The sequence below is a fragment of the Branchiostoma belcheri genome, unplaced genomic scaffold (genome assembly GCF_001625305.1).
Source record: "Branchiostoma belcheri isolate BF01 breed outbred unplaced genomic scaffold, Haploidv18h27 scaffold57, whole genome shotgun sequence".
Classification (NCBI taxonomy): domain Eukaryota; kingdom Metazoa; phylum Chordata; class Leptocardii; order Amphioxiformes; family Branchiostomatidae; genus Branchiostoma; species Branchiostoma belcheri.
In genome coordinates, this window is record NW_017804209.1 from 539,373 (window position 1) to 558,653 (window position 19,281).

Consider the following 19,281-nt stretch of genomic DNA (forward strand, 5'->3'; position numbering starts at 1 on the left):
AAAAGAAGAAAGAAAGAAAGAAAGAAAGAAAGAAAGAAAAGAAAGAAAGAAAGAAAGAAAGAAAGAAAGAAAGAAAGAAAGAAAGAAAGAAAGAAAGAAAGAAAGAAAGAAAGAAAGAAAGAAAGAAAGAAAGAAAAAGAAAGAAATCCGAGAACCAGTAACACCTGCCATTGTATAGGTAACTCCCTTTCTCGCAGCCTGAAGATACAGGTAAAAAATTTATATTTCTTATGGTCTCATTCATGTATTACTCCTAAAAGAGTACCAAGTCAAAAACTTAACGGCTGTATGAAAGTGTGTTTTTACTGGTGAGAAGCCAACCCGATGGATCTAAAACGTCAAAAAGGGATTGTGTGTTTAAAAGTCGTTTGAATTTTTTTAATGAGACAGAAATCAATAGATTTAGTGTCGTAATATTAGGAAATCGATAAAGAAAGAAAGAAAGAAAAAAGAGAGAAATGATGCCACTGGTCGATATATATATATACAGTCAAACCTGTCCGTCCAACCAACTGTTTAGGACAACCAACTGTTATCAACAACCACATTCAAACAGTCCCGTCCCATTTTACATTGTAAGGACCCCCTTCCAGGCAACCAACTGTACAACGCAACCAGCGGCCACTTTCTTGTGGTCCCTACGGGGCACGGACACCCTAGTCAACAACCACTTGATGGCATAAGGGCAAGCGATCTAGATCTTGGTGCGTCGGCACAACGCACATGTGGAGTTCTGAACGACACGACCAGAGTAATATTATGCTTCAATAAAAGAAACTGATAATTGTAAAAAAAAATTCAAAGGGGTGTTAAGAAGTATTAGTTATAGTTTTACTAATATAATTTCGAAAACAAATCGAGATTAGATCATGCTGTGCACCGACCGACGAAAAATCTAGCGGGCCCTGTTCTCACGCCATCTGCACACACACGTAACGTTACCGCGCTTGCGACAAGAATAACACATTGTAATTTGAGAAAGCATACGGTTAAAACATGGGAATATTGTGCATATCCACAAATATTTTTTATAGAAAACACAATCGCTGGGATATAAAATGTTATCCTGGGTTTTATTTAGCGGGCGTTTTGTTTCTTGTTTTGACGGCGAAAACCACGCTGATCTCGACACACTGCCGGCGCCTAGTTCCGGCGGATTGAAGACCCAAATCGCGTCAAACACACCATAAAATCACATACACACCGATATTTTCCCCCAAATATTCTTTGAATTCGTTGTATGGTCGTGGAATTCCATGAAAAGCAGCGTTTTTTTTGCTTAGAAGTGTTTATTTGTCGGCATAATTTTTCTGTTTCTGGTTTCAAGATGGCGGCCGCGCTTGGGTCACCCCGCGGGTCATCGGAAGGTTCCATTTCTAAAGGGTTGCTGAATACTTTTACTCAATTTATTTTTGACACGTGCGGTCAGCGCACGCAAATCAAATATGAATTAACTACATTTTATATCTATCTAGAGTTATAAATACTTACAAATGCCTTTATAAACTTGAAATTTCGTTATGTATTTTTTGCTGCATGTTTATTGTTCCCCTTCACAGTGGATTGGTTGTTGTTGTTTTCCAAGCCAGCGCCATCTTTGTTCTCCATTTTGTGATCGCGAACGAAGTTTTCCGTCAAATTTCTTAGCCCAAAATAACCTTTTAGGAATTTTTGAAGTCACATTAAGTTGACTGCTGTAATGTTGCGCCAGTATTGAGTAGTCTGCAAAAGTTTCCGACTCAGAACTTGTAATGGTGGCAAGAAAATATCAACGCGGCGTCGGTATGTCCTTGGCCAAAACAATGGAGGACTTCTTCAGCAGAAAGGGAAAAAGACTCAAAGGCAGAACGTTTCACTTTCTTATTTTCGTTGCAATATTTAGGGACTTGTAAAATTAAATTTCGAACCCAGTTTCCAGTTTCGTAATAGAACAGTTGTATCAATTGATATTAAAAACATAATCGAACAGTACTTAGTAGTGACTAGAGATATCATAGCCAAGTACACATGATGTATAGTCATACTTCTTGCTGCTATTTTCCACTTTTTGCCTCAAATTCTACGATATGAAGTATAATTAGCATCAGTCACATGATTGTAAATTTAGAAGACTGAACTGAGAAATTGTGTAATAACTTTGACTTCAAAGTCATATGTGTGTGATCTCAATAAAATCTCACTATTAAATTGTACTCTGTATTTTCTTTTTTGCTTATTATTTGTAAGTAAGATGTGTAAATTAGCCTACCCTGCCAACACAAAGATACCAACCAGCACCCCACCCCCCCAACTGGACCAACCAACCACTCCCAGTCAACAACCATTTTTCCTTGGTCCCTTGAGTGGTTGTTGGATACAGGTTTGACTGTATATATATATGTAAACTTCTGGGTACAAACAGTTATTAGCAAGGCATCCGTGGGCGTTACAGAAATACCTAAGGAATACCTAGATTATTTGGAACGAGTAGGTCATACTACAGCACTAGGCCCTGAAGGCGCCACAAATAAAGCATTTCTAAATGGAAAACTCACCTATTTCACAGTGATCACCCTCGAAGTTATAGGCACAGTCACAGGTGTAACCATCCACATCGTCAATACATGTTCCACCATTGAGACACGTCGCACCGACGCATCCGTCTGTATCTACGAGGATATAGGGTCATTATTAACAGCGAGCAGATTATTATTGGACTGAGCAGAGAACTTTGGACTAATGCCTCTGGCTGATTACAGCTTAGAAGTACATGTCCAATCTTTTGTTAAAAATATCTCTGTTACATAGCGGATCATAATGACCCCAGCGGGGGTCTTCACGCTTCGTTAAAAATGGAACAATCTCAAGATTTATTCCAAAGATCTCAATATTTTAGACAAAATCTTGAGATCTTATGAGACAATCTCAAGATCTTTCAGAAAATCTTAAGATGAAAACGAAAGGTCTCAAGATCTTCCAAGATATTTTAAAACCATCTTGAGATTTTTCCATAGCATCTTGAGATGCTGTAAAAAAATGTCAAGATTTTTAAAGATTTCATGATTTATAAAGCAATCTCAAGATGCTATGAAAAAAACTCAAGATGCTTTGAAAACACTTGGAAAGATATTGAGACCTTTTGTTTTCATCTTAAGATTTTCTGAAAGATCTTGAGATTACCTCATAAGATCTCAAGATATCGTCTAGAATATTGAGATCTTTGGAATAAATCTTGAGATTTTCGAATTTTTAACGAAGCGTAAAGACGCCCGCTGGGGGTCATTATGATCCGCTATGTAACAGAGATGTTTTTGACAAAATATTGGACAAGTCATGCACCTCTAAGCTGTAAACAGCCAGAGACATTAGTCCAAAGTGCTCTGCTCTGCCTCAGTCCAATAATAATCTGCTCGCTGTTTATTGTACTTGCGCTCTGTAACCGGTTTGATTTAGCAAATACAATTGTCCAAATATTTTTCATCTTACCATCACAGTTTACTCCGTCCCCGCTGTAACCGTCGTTACAGGTACAGGTGAAACTGCCCTCTGTGTTAGTACAGGTTGCGTAAGTGTGACAGTTGTCTGCGTCAGTTGCACATTCGTCGATATCTGTGGAGGTAAACCACATACGTATCAATCTTACACTGATACACATTTGTATTTCAGATGAACTCTACCAGAATATAATACTCCCTAACAGCAGAATGTTGAACAAATGTGCAACCAAATCCTTTGTTCTTACCAGTACAGGAGACTCCGTCCCCGCTGTAACCGGTGTTACAGGCACAGGTGAAACTGCCTTCTGTGTTAGTACAGGTTGCTTGGTCGTGGCAATTGTCCGAGCCGTCTGTACATTCGTCGATATCTGTAGAGACAAACAAGAATACATGCCCATTCAACTGTTACTCTTCGCTACAAACCTTGCAGCCTATTATATATAGCTATTACTGGAAGGAGGGATGTATTGATGGAGTATAACCGAATCGTACATAATTTTTTCTTCTGATATGTTGTCTCATTTGTTAAAAAAAACAGGAGATTCTGGAAGCATTAGTAAGATTGAATGTCAATTTCTCTCTATAACAATAGAATGCTTCATTAATGCATAACCGAATCTTTTGTTCTTACCAGCACAGGTGACTCCGTCCCCGGTGTAACCGGTGTTACAGGTACAGGTGAAGCCTCCGTCCGTTTCAGCACATGTTGCATCATCGTGGCAGTTGTCCGTGCCATCTGCACATATGTCCGTATCTGTAGAGATAAATTATATAGTAATATTAGTCTTACGCTTTTCCCTAACTTATAGTCCAAGTTGGTCATTACTGGAAAGTGACAGTTTTGGCTCGCAAAAAGCCTGTAGAATTTAATTAGTCAAGAGGAAATATTCTTGTTTTGTAACCTACATTGTCGATACAAGAGAAAAATCGTTACACTGTTAATGGTACAAGTAATACGTGTGCGCTGACGGTATAAAGTTTACGGATGTTTTGCTCTTACCATCACAGTTTACTCCGTCCCCGAAATAACCGCCATTACAGGTACAGGTGAAACTACCCTCTGTGTCAGTACAGAATGCATGTTCGTGGCAGTTGTGGGTGCCATCTGCACATTCGTCGATATCTGTAGGGACAAAGTATATATATTATGTAGTTATATTAGTCTTACACTTTTCCCCAACTTATAGTCAAAGTTGGTCATTACTGGAAAGTGACAGTTCTAGCTCACAAAAAGCCTGTAGAATTTAATTAGGCAACAGGAAATATTCTTGTTTTGTAACCTATATTGTCGATACAAGAGAAGAATTGTTACACTGTTAATAGTAAAAGCAGTACGTCTGCGCTGACGGTATAAAGTTTAAGGATGTTTTGCTCTTACCAGTACAGGAGACTCCGTCCCCGCTGTAACCGTTGTTACAGGTACAGGTGAAACTGCCGTCTGTGTTAGTACAGGTTGCTTGTTCGTGGCAGTTGTCCGAGCCGTCTGTACATTCGTCGATATCTGTAGAGACAAACGACATCAAAAAACCAGTAATCTAGTAATCTTCTTATCTCTCTTTTCTACTAACTTCACAGCACATGCTGTTGATCCCTGAAGAAATTGAAGGGATCTATTTTTCGCAGACCAAAAGTTGTACCGAATGTCAATACGTCAAGGAAAATACGGGCATGGCTCCTTATTTCTAAAAGTATAAAATGTTTCACTGCATCTTGATCTTGTAGAACCAAACCCTTTGTTCTTACCAGTACAGGTGACTCCGTCCCCGCTGTAACCGGTGTTACAGGTACAGGTGAAACTGCCCTCTGTGTTAGCACAGGTTGCCTGAGCGTGGCAGTTGTTCGTGCCCATGTACATGTCACATTCGTCGATATCTGTAGGGACAAACAAGAATACATGCCCATTCAACTGTTACTCTTCGCTACAAACCTTGCAGCCTATTATATATAGCTATTACTGGAAGGAGGGATGTATTGATGGAGTATCACCGAATCGTACATATTTTTTTCTTCTGATATGTTGTCTCATTTGTTAAAAAAACAGGTGATTCTGGAAGCATTAGTAAGATTGAATTTCAATTTCGCTGTATAACAATAGAATGCTTCATTAATGCATAACCGAATCTTTTGTTTTTACCAGCACAGGTGACTCCGTCCCCGCTGTAACCGGTGTTACAGGTACAGGTGAAACTGCCGTCTGTGTTAGTACATGTTGCCTGAGCGTGGCAGTTGTTCGTGCCCATGTACATGTCACATTCGTCGATATCTGTAGGGACAAACAGTTGTACATACCCATTGAACTGTTACTCTTCGCTACAAACCTTGCAGCCTAGTATATATAGCTATTACTAGAAGGAGGGATGTATTGATGCAGTATCACCGAATCGTACACAAATTTTTTCCTTCAGATATGTTGTCTCATTTGTTAAAAAACAGGTGCCTCTGGAAGCATTAATACGATTGAATGTCAATTTCTCTCTATAACAATAGAATGCTTCATTAATGCATAACCGAATCTTTTGTTTTTACCAGCACAGGCGACCCCGTCCCCGCTGTAACCGTCGTTACAGGCACAGGTGAAACTGCTGTCTGTGTTAGTACAGGTTGCATCATCATGGCAGTTGTGCGTGCCATCTGCACATTCGTCCGTATCTGTAGGGACAAAATATGTGTATGTTATATAGTAATATTAGTTTTACACCTTTCCATGATATTCTTCTTTTGTAACCTACATTGTCGATACAAGAGAAGAATTGTTACACTGTTAATAGTACAAGCTGTACGTTTGCGCTGATGATATAAAGTTTACGGATGTTTTGCTCTTACCAGTACAGGTGACTCCGTCCCCGCTGTAACCGGTGTTACAGGTACAGGTGAAACTGCCTTCTGTGTTAGTACAGGTTGCCTGAGCGTGGCAGTTGTTCGTGCCCATGTACATGTCACATTCGTCGATATCTGTAGGGACAAGCAAGAATACATGCCCATTCAACTGTTACTCTTCGCTACAAACCTTGCAGCCTATTATATATAGCTATTACTGGAAGGAGGGATGTATTGATGGAGTATCACCGAATCGTACACAGATTTTCCCTTCAGATATGTTGTCCCATTGTTTACTAAACAGGTGCTTCTGGAAGCACTAGTAAGATTGAATTTCAAATTCTCTCTCTAACAATAGAATGCTTCATTAATGCATAACCGAATCTTTTGTTCTTACCAGCACAGGTGACTCCGTCCCCGCTGTAACCGTTGTTACAGGTACAGGTGAAGCCTCCGTCTGTGTCAGTACAGGTTGCATCATCGTGGCAGTTGTGCGTGCCATCTGCACATTCGTCCGTATCTGTAGGGACAAAATATGTGTATATTATATACTAATATTAGTTTTACACTTTTCCATAACTTATACAGTTATACTCCAAGTTTGTCGTTCCTGAAAAGTGACAGTTCTAGCTCACAAAAAGCCTGTAGAACTTAATTAGGCAAAGAGGAAATATTCTTGTTTTGTAACCTACATTGTCGATACAAGAGAAGAATTGTTACACTGTTAATAGTAAAAGCAGTACGTCTGCGCTGACGGTATAAAGTTTACGGATGTTTTGCTCTTACCACTACAGGTGACTCCGTCCCCGGTGTAACCGTTGTTACAGGTACAGGTGAAACTACCGTCTGTGTTAGTACAGGTTGCCTGAGCGTGGCAGTTGTGAGTGCCATCTGCACATTCGTCCGTATCTTTAGGGACAAAATATGTGTATGTTATATAGTAATATTAGTTTTACACCTTTTCATAATATTCTTGTTTTGTAACCTACATTGTCGATACAAGAGAAGAATTGTTATACTGTTAATAGTACAAGCTGTACGTTTGCGCTGACGATATAAAGTTTACGGATGTTTTGCTCTTACCAGCACAGGTGACTCCGTCCCCGTTGTAACCGCCGTTACAGGCACAGGTGAAACTGCTGTCTGTGTTAGCACAGGTTGCATCATCATGGCAGTTGTGCGTGCCATCTGCACATTCGTCCGTATCTGTAGGGACAAAATATGTGTATATTATATAGTAATATTAGTTTTACACTTTTCCATAACTTATAGTCCAAGTTGGTCGTTACTGGAAAGTGACAGTTCTAGCTCACAAAAAGCCTGTAGAACTTAATTAGGCAAAGAGGAAATATTCTTGTTCTGTAACCTACATGGTCGATACAAGAGAAGAATTGTTACACTGTTAATAGTAAAAGCAGTACGTCTGCGCTGACGGTATAAAGTTTACGGATGTTTTGCTCTTACCAGTACAGGAGACTCCGTCCCCGCTGTAACCGTTGTTACAGGTACAGGTGAAACTGCTGTCTGTGTTAGTACAGGTTGCTTGTTCGTGGCAGTTGTCCGAGCCGTCTGTACATTCGTCGATATCTGTAGAGACAAACGACATCAAAAAAACAGTAATCTAATAATCTTCTTGTCTCTCTTTTCTACTAACTTCACAGCGGATGCTGTTGATCCCTGAGGAAATTGAAGGTATCTATTTTTCGCAGACCAAAAGTTGTACCGAATGTCAATACGTAAAGGAATATACAGGCATTGCTACTGTTTTCTAAAAGTGTAATGTTTCATTGAATCTTGTAGAACCAAACCCTTTGTTCTTACCAGTACAGGTGACTCCGTCCCCGCTGTAACCAGTGTTACAGGCACAGGTGAAACTGCCGTCTGTGTTAGTACAGGTTGCTTGGTCGTGGCAGTTGTCCGAGCCGTCTGTACATTCGTTGATATCTGTAGAGACAAACGACATCAAAATAATTTAGTAATCTTCGTCTCATTTTACTAACCTCATAGCACATGCTGTTGATCCCTGAGGAAATTTAAGGGATCTATTTTTCGCAGACCAAAAGTTGTACCGAATGTCAATACGTAAAGGAAAATACAGGCATGGCTACTGTTTTCTAACAGTATTCTGTTTCATCATTGAATCTTGTAGAACCAAACCCTTTGTTCTTACCAGTACAGGTGACTCCGTCCCCGCTGTAACCGGTGTTACAGGCACAGGTGAAACTGCTATCTGTGTTAGTACAGGTTGCTTGGTCGTGGCAATTGTCCGAGCCGTCAGTACATTCGTCGATATCTGTAGAGACAAACGACATCAAAATACTAGTAATCTAGTAATCTTCGTCTCTCTCTTTCTACTAACCTCACAGCACATGATAATGATCCCTGAGGAAATTTAAGGGATCTATTTTTTCGCAGACCAAAAGTTGTACCGGATGTCAATACGGCCATGGCTCCTTATTTCTAAAAGTATATAATGTTTCATTGAATCTTGGTCTTGTAGAACCAAACCCTTTGTTCTTACAAGTACAGGTGACTCCGTCCCCGCTGTAACCGGTGTTACAGGCACAGGTGAAACTGCTGTCTGTGTTAGTACAGGTTGCTTGGTCGTGGCAATTGTCCGAGCCGTCTGTACATTCGTCGATATCTGTAGGGACAAACGACATCAAAATACTAGTAATCTAGTAATCTTCGTCTCTCTCTTTATACTAACCTCATAGCACATGCTGTTGATCCCTGAGGAAATTTAAGGAATCTATTTTTCACAGACCAAAAGTTGTACCGAATGTCAATACGTAAAGGAAAATACGGCCATGGCTCCTTATTTCTAAAAGTATATAATGTTTCATTGAATCTTGATCTTGTAGAACCAAACCCTTTGTTCTTACCAGTACAGGAGACTCCGTCCCCGCTGTAACCGGTGTTACAGGCACAGGTGAAACTGCTCTCTGTGTTACTACAGGTTGCTTGGTCGTGGCAGTTGTCCGAGCCGTCTGTACATTCGTTGATATCTGTAGAGACAAACGACATCAAAATACGTCCATGGCTCCTTATTTCTAAAAATATAGTGTTTTTTATTGAATCTTGATCTTGTAGAACCAAACCCTTTGTTCGAACCCTCGCCCTCTCGAGTCTTGGCCGAAGACGCTACCGCTACGCCACACGACCTCACAATTAATTTTGCGTTGTTTCGCATCGTTATCACGTACGAAATAGACACGTATCGTTTCTGCAAATATAAGTTTAATGTTCTCTGACATGCAAGCTGATATACCCAATTACATGTGTATTAACGGGATATTACTGCATCTTGGCATCTGACTTTGATACTATATTTTGCACGGTATGTAAGGAATCCATTCTCTCTTATAGTGTAATGTTTTAAGTATGAACACCCGAGTCCTTTGCTCCTACCATCACAGTTTACTCCGTCCCCGGTGTAACCGGTGTTACAGGTACAGGTGAAACTGCCGTCTATGTCAGTACAGAATGCATCTACGTGGCAGTTGTCCGTGCCAGATGCACATTCGTCGCCATCTGTCGAGATAAAATGTAATGTTCGCCTTACCCTCTGCAGCAAATCTTAGAGAACATGATATTCATTACAATGGGGCTATATCTGACAAAATTAACAAGCGGCAATAACATAATAATAATTTTTGCCCGACTTACAGCTCATGAGAGAGGCAGCTCATCATGTTAGAGAATGTCATTATATTATATAATTAGGCAAAAAGTTAGTTTTGTATTTTGTGTAATTTCGACACGGAAACAATGCATTCATTCTGGACGCTTACCATTACTTATTTGTGTTTACATCGTTAATAGAAGTGTGACGTCCGTGCCTGCCACTAAATTGTTTCACACATTTTGCATTTTTAAGATACCATTTCAATGCAATATATTGAAACATACATGTATTAATTGACACTGTAAGGATTTTGGACACTAAACAAGACTATTTCTTGAGAGGGGTGAAGGAAGTCATATACATCAGGCCCCATCACCCTTCATTGAACCGCGACGGGGGCCGACATCGTCTACCAGATACCTTTGCCCCAGTGTTGACGTCACACTTCAAAGAAACCACGTGACAAGCTTCGCTGGGTCAGTCTACTGAGGAAGACCAGAGTGACTGGTAGAAAGCTCTAGGTGAATGCTTTTGTGTTGGACCAAACGTTCTAACTTTAAAAATGTAACTACAAACACAGATGAACTTTCATGATGTATTAATCGATGTTAAAAATAAACGAATGGAAACTTGCAATGTATGCATTCTGGCAGTATAATGTTGACGTGTCTTACCAATACAGGTGACTCCATCCCCGGTATAACCGGTATTACAGGTACAGGTGAAACTACCGTCTGTGTCAGCACAGGTTGCGTGAGTGTGGCAGTTGTCCGTATCAGATGCACATTCATCGATATCTGTAGAGACAAAATGCACTATTAATCTTCGTCTTACCCTGTGCAGGATGGGCTAGTCATCAATAGGGAGGGAGCTATATCTACAGAACTGAACCCCTACTGATTTTTTTTTCAAATACATATATTTAAACATTTTAAGTGCCAATTTTGACATGGGATTATTATAAAGCAGTGCCAAACATTACCATCACAGGTGACTCCGTCCCCGGTGTAACCGCTGTTACAGGTACAGGTGAAACTGCCGATTGTGTTACCACAGGTCGCATCAGCGTGACAATTGTCCGTGTTAGCTCCACATTCGTTGATATCTTTAGAGACAAACAGCAACAACGAACCATTAATATTTTTGAATAGCAAAGTTCTTTTTATCACAACCATTTATTTTTTACTAGCCGACGTTTCGATGACCTTCTGTCATCTTCATCAGGGCAATTCTGACTGGGTTACTGTGCACTGACACTAGATTTTACTTTACTTGAAGGTGTTACATAGTTCATAGTGCACTTAAGCGTTTTTTATTTTTGTTTACCATACATTCCGGAACGTAGTGTAACACCTTTAGGGCACTATGCACCAAGTAACATCTAGTTTCAGTACACAGTAAACCAGTCAGAATTGCCCTGATGAAGATGACAGAGGGTCATCGAAACGTCGGCTAGTGTAAAATAAATGGTTGTGATAAAAAGAACGTTGCTATTCAGTCGTTTACCAACCTAATGAAATTATTTACGGCATTAATATTTTTGTTTACTCTTTAGAACAAAGCCACAAGCCCTTGAAAGTAATCACTTGGGGGGGGGAGTGATGAGCAGTATCTCGACGACCTGAACATCAACGTAATCTCAATATGAATGAATGAATGAATGAATCTTTATTAACGTGTCTTGCGACTCTTGTCGCCCATTCCATATGCGCTTATAGGACACCATAAAATAAACAGTACAGAAATTCAAGTCCGAATCAAAAGTCAGACTGGAGACATCAAATAATATCTTAAAGAACTTAATACAATATTGTACATAACATAATCAAATTAAATAATACAAAATAAAACACGTTATTGATAAAAGATATGTACCCACGTGTGATGCATTTCACAACGGTTAAGCACTTGAACAAGGTCAGAGGTCATTTTTATATTACACACACATGGCACATTCGCTCAAGCTCCAGTGATACCTGTGCATGTGTATCCATCTCCGGAATATCCAGTGTTACACGAACAAGTCGCGTCGCTGGCAGGAGGTGGGAGGTCTGCACAGTCAGCATTGGGATCGCACGGGTCGGGGTCGCATCCATCGATTTCTAAAAAAAAAAGAACAAGATTCTAATATCATCATGAAAGTTCATCTGTGTTGGTAGTAATCATAGTAAAAGGTTGAACTTTATTCCAACACACAATTGTACAGGGATCAAATTTTCAGCGACCACTGTCGCCTTCATCAGGATAATTAATGACCAATCACTTAACAACGTGATCTCGCGAGAATTACGGTTTACAAACACGTGACCTTATTCACACGATATTTTACTGATACGTGACGTAAGCAATTGATCAAAAGTGCCAGTGAATTCATATCGTCCACCATCTCTATTAAGTGAAGGCTGCTGATGCTGATATCGTTGAAGAGATTCATTTGTCACGTATAGATACAGTTACTTAAAGAATCTTCCAGTAACAAGATGCTGATACTATGAAGTACATATCACAAATAGTGTGATATGACGTAGCAGTGCCTCCACAACATTGGATCAGTTTCAGTTTCAGTTTATTTCGCAATTCAAAACAAAATGTAACAATACAAATACAATGATGCATTTTTCAACAAAATACAGGAACGGAAGTATATTCCCTGTACAGACACGTGTGTTCATCCGCCTCTGAACCGTCGTTTCAGCCTTATTTTCGGCTCCAGATGTCTTACTGAGGGACGACTGCGTGTGCGAGATGTCGGTTAGCTTGAGGAATGGATACCCTCTACTATATACTCCATTCATTCATAAAAAAATGAATTGCCGACAGTTATACGTATTACAAATAGGTAGATATATAAAGGAATGCTTTGTTATTAGAAAAATACCGAAACTTGTGATTAGCCCACTCGATTGTAACACTCTATCAAAGACGTGTGCTAGCCCTTACTGTTTGAATAACTAAGATATGTTAGGTTTTATTCGACATTAGGTCTTATCCAACATTTATTTCATTGTTTGTTACTCTCTTTATGTAGTTTGTCATACATTGTACCATGTGCAACTGTCGTGCAATAAAGTTCTTCTTATTACCTGTACATCCGGTTCCATCCGCAATTCCATCGCCCTCATATCCATCTGGGCACATGCATACCGCACCGGTCCCTGGAGCCGGAACGTCTTCACAGGAAGCCAGGGAATGACATGGATTGTTGTACATGTCACAACCGGGGACGTCTGTGAAGATACAATTGTTGTTGTTGTTATTCCAACATGTAATCACCAGACATGGTGACGACACACTCAAGTTTTTTCAACTTGCCGCCACCAACACAGGGGACAAATACATGACAGGACAATACTCATTTACACCTGAGCTAAGTGAGGAAATTCGTGTAAAGTGCCTTTCCCAATCGGTGGCATGTCAGAACTCTGCCGGTACGCCACACGACCCCACCATAGATACAAATGTAGACGGACGGAGGATATTTCAACCAAAATAGCCCGGGATTTATCAAAGATTTACACCTAGCCCTGTATGATTTGTTAGTACAGTGATAACGTCATTAAACAAAAGAAAATTACCTTGACAACCACTGCCGTGAACTTTTCCATCACCGTAATACCCTGCAGTCGGACAGGTACAAGTTGCACCCGTCCCAGGAGCCGGGACGTCGGTACAGGTAGCTATTGCAACACACGGATCCGAATCGCATCCATCGGTATCTGCAGAATCACAAGTAAACACGATGTCAACTAGAGACGTAACATTTGCGAAGCAAATGCCTAATGTTTACCTTCGGACATAGTCTGCTCTGCTAATTCTTACTCAAACACATTCACATACATGTACTACTTAGTATATGGTGACAGGAGCAGAGCAGACCATGAAATTGCAACATTATGTAACCCAACACCATTCACCATGGTGACAACAGGCGTTAACAAATCATGCCATTGGTCAGGTCATAGGTCACTGTTTGGAGAAGAAGAAGAGGAAGAAATTGAGCAAAAACAATACGTTTTCCTTCGGTAAACATAATTAATAGAATTTGTCGATAACTTATTTATATTCTCTTGGAAAGCCGTAAATTTCTATGGCGGGGCATATAAGCCTTATTTGTAGTTCGGCACTGCCTTGTCCCCCCACGACCAATGTCGGTCATGGGACTAGGTAGGTAGGTAGGTACCCAATATTCCTTTATTTAGGTGAGTATGATTAGTTTTATAATAAGAAGAACCCCTGGACCTTTGTTGATGTCTAACAGGAAAGGTCAAATTATTCCCCACCTGGCCTTTGATTATGACTTCACCAACACCGAACACCGTTTTCAAAACCATACATATCTCATCAATGAAAGTTGCTACGATTTGTGACATGGAAAAAGTATCAAGCTATCGAACCAATATTGTGTCACAAATACATTTATGCAGTATCACTGTATCGTGCACACATTTTCGCTTTCTTTAAGTTGTAATGTATTAACCAGTGATATTGCAACCTGTGTGACTACTTGTAAAATGGAATCAAGCGGAAAGAACGCATGCACTGTAACAATATCCTTCTTTATGGACATAAACAATTGTTTTATTGTTATACCTGTACAGGTGACTCCGTCCCCGGTGTAACCGGTGTTACAGGTACAGGTGAAACTACCGTCTATGTTAGTACAGGTTGCATCATCAGCGCAGTTGTTCGTGTCAATGTACATGTCACATTCGTCGATATCTACGAAGCAAAACGATTGTGTTAGCACAGGTTGCATTAGTGTGTTAGCTGTCCGTACCATCTGCACATATGTGTGATATCTGTGGAGGCAAACCACAATAACATACTAGCAAGGACATTATACAGAATATATAGTGTCCTTGATACTAGAAATCTTTGGAGGGAGAGAGCTGGATCTTACAGAACTGATTCAGAACATGTACAGGATCTCATTAGGTATGGGAAAGCATCATTCTTGTTTTGTTTTGTAACCTCCTGAGGTAACAGTTATTTTTTTTTTTCATTTACTTCATCGGTCACCACAAAACAAGGCTCATGGGAGCCACTTAAAATGTTTTGGGTTACAGAACAGCCAGTGTGGACAGATGTTTGTTGACCTTAGACTTTTGAGTTTAAGGTTATACCCATATGGGAAACAATCATGTGGTAGCTTATTCCAAAGTGATGTTCTTGTTCTTTTGGAAAGAAGCTTTCAGCATGGAACTTACTCCTGAGAGGTGGTGAATGGAGGAAAAAAAGGTAATTTGCTTCGGTGGAAGTGGCAAGACGTGTCCTTGGTGAGAATTTTCGAAGTGGGGGCACTAGCGAATGAAGTTCCACGGAGCATTTACCGTGGAAATAATCACAAACGATGCACTTGAAAGGATTGGTACTTAGGCCAAATGTCACAACTTAAAATGCAATAGAACACAATGTTATTTTTGTTTTGTTGAGAAAACAGACTTTCTGCAGTTCAGTTCTCTAAATTGGAAAGGTATTTGCAATATGCGTATCTACTTCAATGCTTCAATTGCGATATTGTAAAAGATCACAAGTATGTCCTACATCGTGAAAGCATTTTCCTTTCTCTACGATACACATATTAGGTCATATTTCGCATTGAAATCGTAATAGATCAGACTGAGAGATTAGAATATATATATTGTCATTTTATCATTAGAAGGAAGACTTCTCAGGACTTTAAAACAGATCATTGGGAGCAGGACTTCTCAGGACATTTATACAGAGCATTAGGTGCAAGACTTGACACTGTTGATGTTTAGAATGTTGTATTTAGTAATAGTTTATGTACTGCGTATTTGTTGCGTGTATTTTTATGTGTATCCAGGATTACCGGATATGTAAATGGCCTGATCTGTAATTACTAGTTAAATGAATAAATTGAAATTGAAATTGTGAAATAAAGCCCAATAAAAGTAGTACAGACATACTAATAGTACAATGTTTCGCAGATGTATATCCAAATCCTTTGTTCTTACCAGTACAGGTGACTCCGTCCCCGCTGTAACCGGTGTCACAGGTACAGGTGAAACTGCCGTCTGTGTCAGCACAGGTTGCTTGAGTGTGGCAGTTGTCTGTGTCAGTTGCACATTCGTCGATATCTGTGGAGAAAGCCCACAATACTAGTAGAGAACATGCTGGTTATCACAGGATGGAGGTAGCTACATATGTATCTTACAGGACTATATCGCTAAGAGAAAGTCATTCTTGTTATATGTAACCTACGTTATTGATACAAGAAAGGTACACATAAAATGGTACTACGATACGATGTCATTGTACTACGCCAAATGTCCGGTTTTGAATACCTTACATGACATTAATTAAGAAAAAAAAACGAATATTCAGCATTGTAGGGTTGACACGGAAATACTGCCAGTTAACACATCAAATCAAATCAAATCAAACACTACCTTATTATGTATAAACGTTCCGTACGTATTTACTGCAATAAGCTTAAAAGGAAAATATTTCTCGTGTCTCGTGTTCTCGTGAGGCTAGGTCACTCCGTGATCTATCGTACGTGATTTTAGATCGTAGACATCGAAAATTTGGAGGTACGTGTTTTTACCTTTAAAAAGAGTCACTGATTGATGAATATACTACTAATGATAATTCTACGTGACTGATGAACCTCTTCAACGAAAATATTTCTGCATTGTACATTATTATGTGGTATCACTGCCTTAACATGCTTTCAATTCTTTCACGTACGCTTTAAATATGATATGTTGGGATATGATATTTAGACGGATCAACCATTGCTTGATTTGCAACCAAATTATTTGTTCTCACCACCACAGTTGACTCCGTCCCCGTCGTAACCGACGTTACAGGAACAGGTAAAACTGCCGTCTGTGTTAGCACAAGTTGCTTCAGTGTGGCAGTTGTCCGAGCCCTCTGTACATTCGTTGATATCTGTAGAGACAAACGACATCAAAATAATTTAGTAATCTTCGTCTCTCTCTTTCTACTACCCTCATAGCACATACTGTTGATCCCTGAGGAAATTTAAGGGATGTATTTTTCGCAGACAAAAAGTTGTACAGAATGTCAATACGTAAAGGAAAATACAGCCATGGCTACTGTTTTATAAAAGTGTAATGTTTCATTGAATCTTGTAGAACCAAACCCTTTGTTCTTACCAGTACAGGTGACTCCGTCCCCGTTGTAACCGTCGTTACAGGCACAGGTGAAACTGCCGTCTGTGTTAGCACAGGTTGCATCATCATGGCAGTTGTCCGAGCCGTCTGTACATTCGTCGATATCTGCAGAGACAAACGACATCAAAATACTAGTAGTCTAGTAATCTTCGTCCCTCTCTTTTCTACTAACCTCACAGCACATGCTGTTGATCCCTGAGGAAGTTTGAGGGATCTATTTTTCGCAGACCAAAAGCTGTACCGAATGTCAATACGTAAAGGAAAATACGGCCATGGCTACTGTTTTCTAACAATATAATGTTTCATTGATCTGATCTTGTAGAACCAAACCCTTTGTTCTTACCAGTACAGGTGACTCCGTCCCCGCTGTAACCGGTGTTACAGGCACAGGTGAAACTGCTCTCTGTGTTAGTACAGGTTGCTTGTTCGTGGCAATTGTCCGAGCCGTCTGTACATTCGTCGATATCTGTAGAGATAAACGACATCAAAATACTAGCAATTATATATATAATCTAGTAATCTTCGTCCCTCTCTTTTCTACTAACCTCATAGCACATGCTGTTGATCCCTGAGGAACTTTAAAGGGATCTATTTGTCGCAGACCAAAAGTTGTACCAAATGTCAATACGTAAAGGAAAATACGACCATGGCTACTGTTTTCTAAAAGTATATAATGTTTCATTGAATCTTGATCTTGTAGAACCAAACCCTTTGTTCTTACCAGTACAGGAGACTCCGTCCCCGCTGTAACCGGTGTTACAGGCACAGGTGAAACTGCTCTCTGTGTTAGTACAGGTTGCTTGGTCGTGGCAATTGTCCGAGCCGTCTGTACATTCGTCGATATCTGTAGAGACAAACGACATCAAAATACTAGTAATCTAGTAATCTTCGTCTCTCTCTTTCTACTTACCTCGCAGCACATGCCGTTGATCCCTGAGAAAATTATAGGGATCTATTCTATGCAGATTTAAAGTTGGACCGAATGTCAATACCTAAAGGAAAATACGGGCATGGCTACTGTTTTCTAACAGGATAATGTTTCATTGAATCTTGTAGAACCAAACCCCTTTGTTCTTACCAGTACAGGTGACTCCGTCCCCGCTGTAACCGTTGTTACAGGTACAGGTGAAACTGCTCTCTGTGTTAGTACAGGTTGCTTGTTCGTGGCAGTTGTCCGAGCCGTCTGTACATTCGTCGATATCTGCAGAGACAAACGACATCAAAATACTAGTAATCTAGTAATCTTCGTCTCTCTCTTTCTACTAACCTCATAGCACATGCTGTTGATCCCTGAGAAAATTTTAGGGATCTATTCTATGCAGATTTAAAGTTGTCCCGAATGTCAATACGGCCATGGCTCCTTCTTTCTAAAATGTTTAATTCAATCTTGATCTTGTAGAACCAAACCCCTTTGTTCTTACCAGTACAGGAGACTCCGTCCCCGTTGTAACCGGTGTTACAGGCACAGGTGAAACTGCTCTCTGTGTTAGTACAGGTTGCTTGTTCGTGGCAATTGTCCGAGCCGTCGGTACATTCGTCGATATCTGTAGAGACAAACGACATCAAAATACTAGTAATCTAGTAATCTTCGTCCCTCTCTTTTCTACTAACCTCACATGTATGTACATAGGAACGTATGTACATAGGAACGAACAAGAGACTGACAAACTGTAACCCTCCCAGACTTACTGTCAATGGTGTCAACATTAAAACATGTGATAAATACACCTACTTAGGTGTGGTTATCGACCGTCAACTAAACTGGAAGGACCAGGTGAAAGCTGTACTAGGGAAATTGAGGCGTTCTTCTTTTATGATGAAACACGTCAGCCCCTTCATCTCAACGTCAGCTCTTTGCACTTTGTATAACGCCATTTTCCTGCCACACATAACATATGCCTGCACAGCATGGGACACTGCTCCAGATCAAGATCTGCAGAAGATACAACGAATGCAGAATCGGGCAGGAAAACTGATACTGAAGGCGCCTTACAGGACACCATCAATCGAAGTGCTTACCCGGCTGGGCTGGAAAGACATTAAAGCAACGCATAAACACTACGAGATCATGCTCGTCTACAAAGCCATTAACAACAAACTTCCACACTACATGCGCCAGATGTTTGCTTACTGTAGCGAGCAAAGCACAAGGTCAACTAGACAAAGCACAAGCAATAAACTAGTTGTTCCTAAACCT

The 19,281-nt window shown here is 40.1% G+C and overlaps 1 protein-coding gene across 1 annotated transcript in view; it reads right to left on the reverse strand.

Annotated features, from left to right (window-relative positions):
• LOC109481633 (fibrillin-1-like) overlaps positions 1 to 19,281 on the reverse strand; it is a 32,837-nt gene that overhangs the window by 2,234 nt on the left and 11,322 nt on the right. The window contains exons 13-33 of the mRNA XM_019784213.1: positions 18,506 to 18,628; positions 18,163 to 18,285; positions 17,806 to 17,928; positions 17,428 to 17,550; positions 17,067 to 17,189; positions 16,717 to 16,839; positions 10,904 to 11,026; positions 9,179 to 9,301; positions 8,464 to 8,586; positions 8,115 to 8,237; positions 7,758 to 7,880; positions 7,377 to 7,499; positions 7,080 to 7,202; positions 6,691 to 6,813; positions 6,300 to 6,428; positions 6,003 to 6,125; positions 5,611 to 5,739; positions 5,220 to 5,348; positions 4,855 to 4,977; positions 3,466 to 3,588; positions 2,535 to 2,648 (exon numbers count right to left, since the gene is read on the reverse strand). Of these exons, the coding sequence (XP_019639772.1) occupies positions 2,535 to 2,648; positions 3,466 to 3,588; positions 4,855 to 4,977; positions 5,220 to 5,348; positions 5,611 to 5,739; positions 6,003 to 6,125; positions 6,300 to 6,428; positions 6,691 to 6,813; positions 7,080 to 7,202; positions 7,377 to 7,499; positions 7,758 to 7,880; positions 8,115 to 8,237; positions 8,464 to 8,586; positions 9,179 to 9,301; positions 10,904 to 11,026; positions 16,717 to 16,839; positions 17,067 to 17,189; positions 17,428 to 17,550; positions 17,806 to 17,928; positions 18,163 to 18,285; positions 18,506 to 18,628 (2,592 nt within the window). The remainder of the gene's footprint in view (positions 1 to 2,534; positions 2,649 to 3,465; positions 3,589 to 4,854; positions 4,978 to 5,219; positions 5,349 to 5,610; positions 5,740 to 6,002; positions 6,126 to 6,299; positions 6,429 to 6,690; positions 6,814 to 7,079; positions 7,203 to 7,376; positions 7,500 to 7,757; positions 7,881 to 8,114; positions 8,238 to 8,463; positions 8,587 to 9,178; positions 9,302 to 10,903; positions 11,027 to 16,716; positions 16,840 to 17,066; positions 17,190 to 17,427; positions 17,551 to 17,805; positions 17,929 to 18,162; positions 18,286 to 18,505; positions 18,629 to 19,281) is intronic.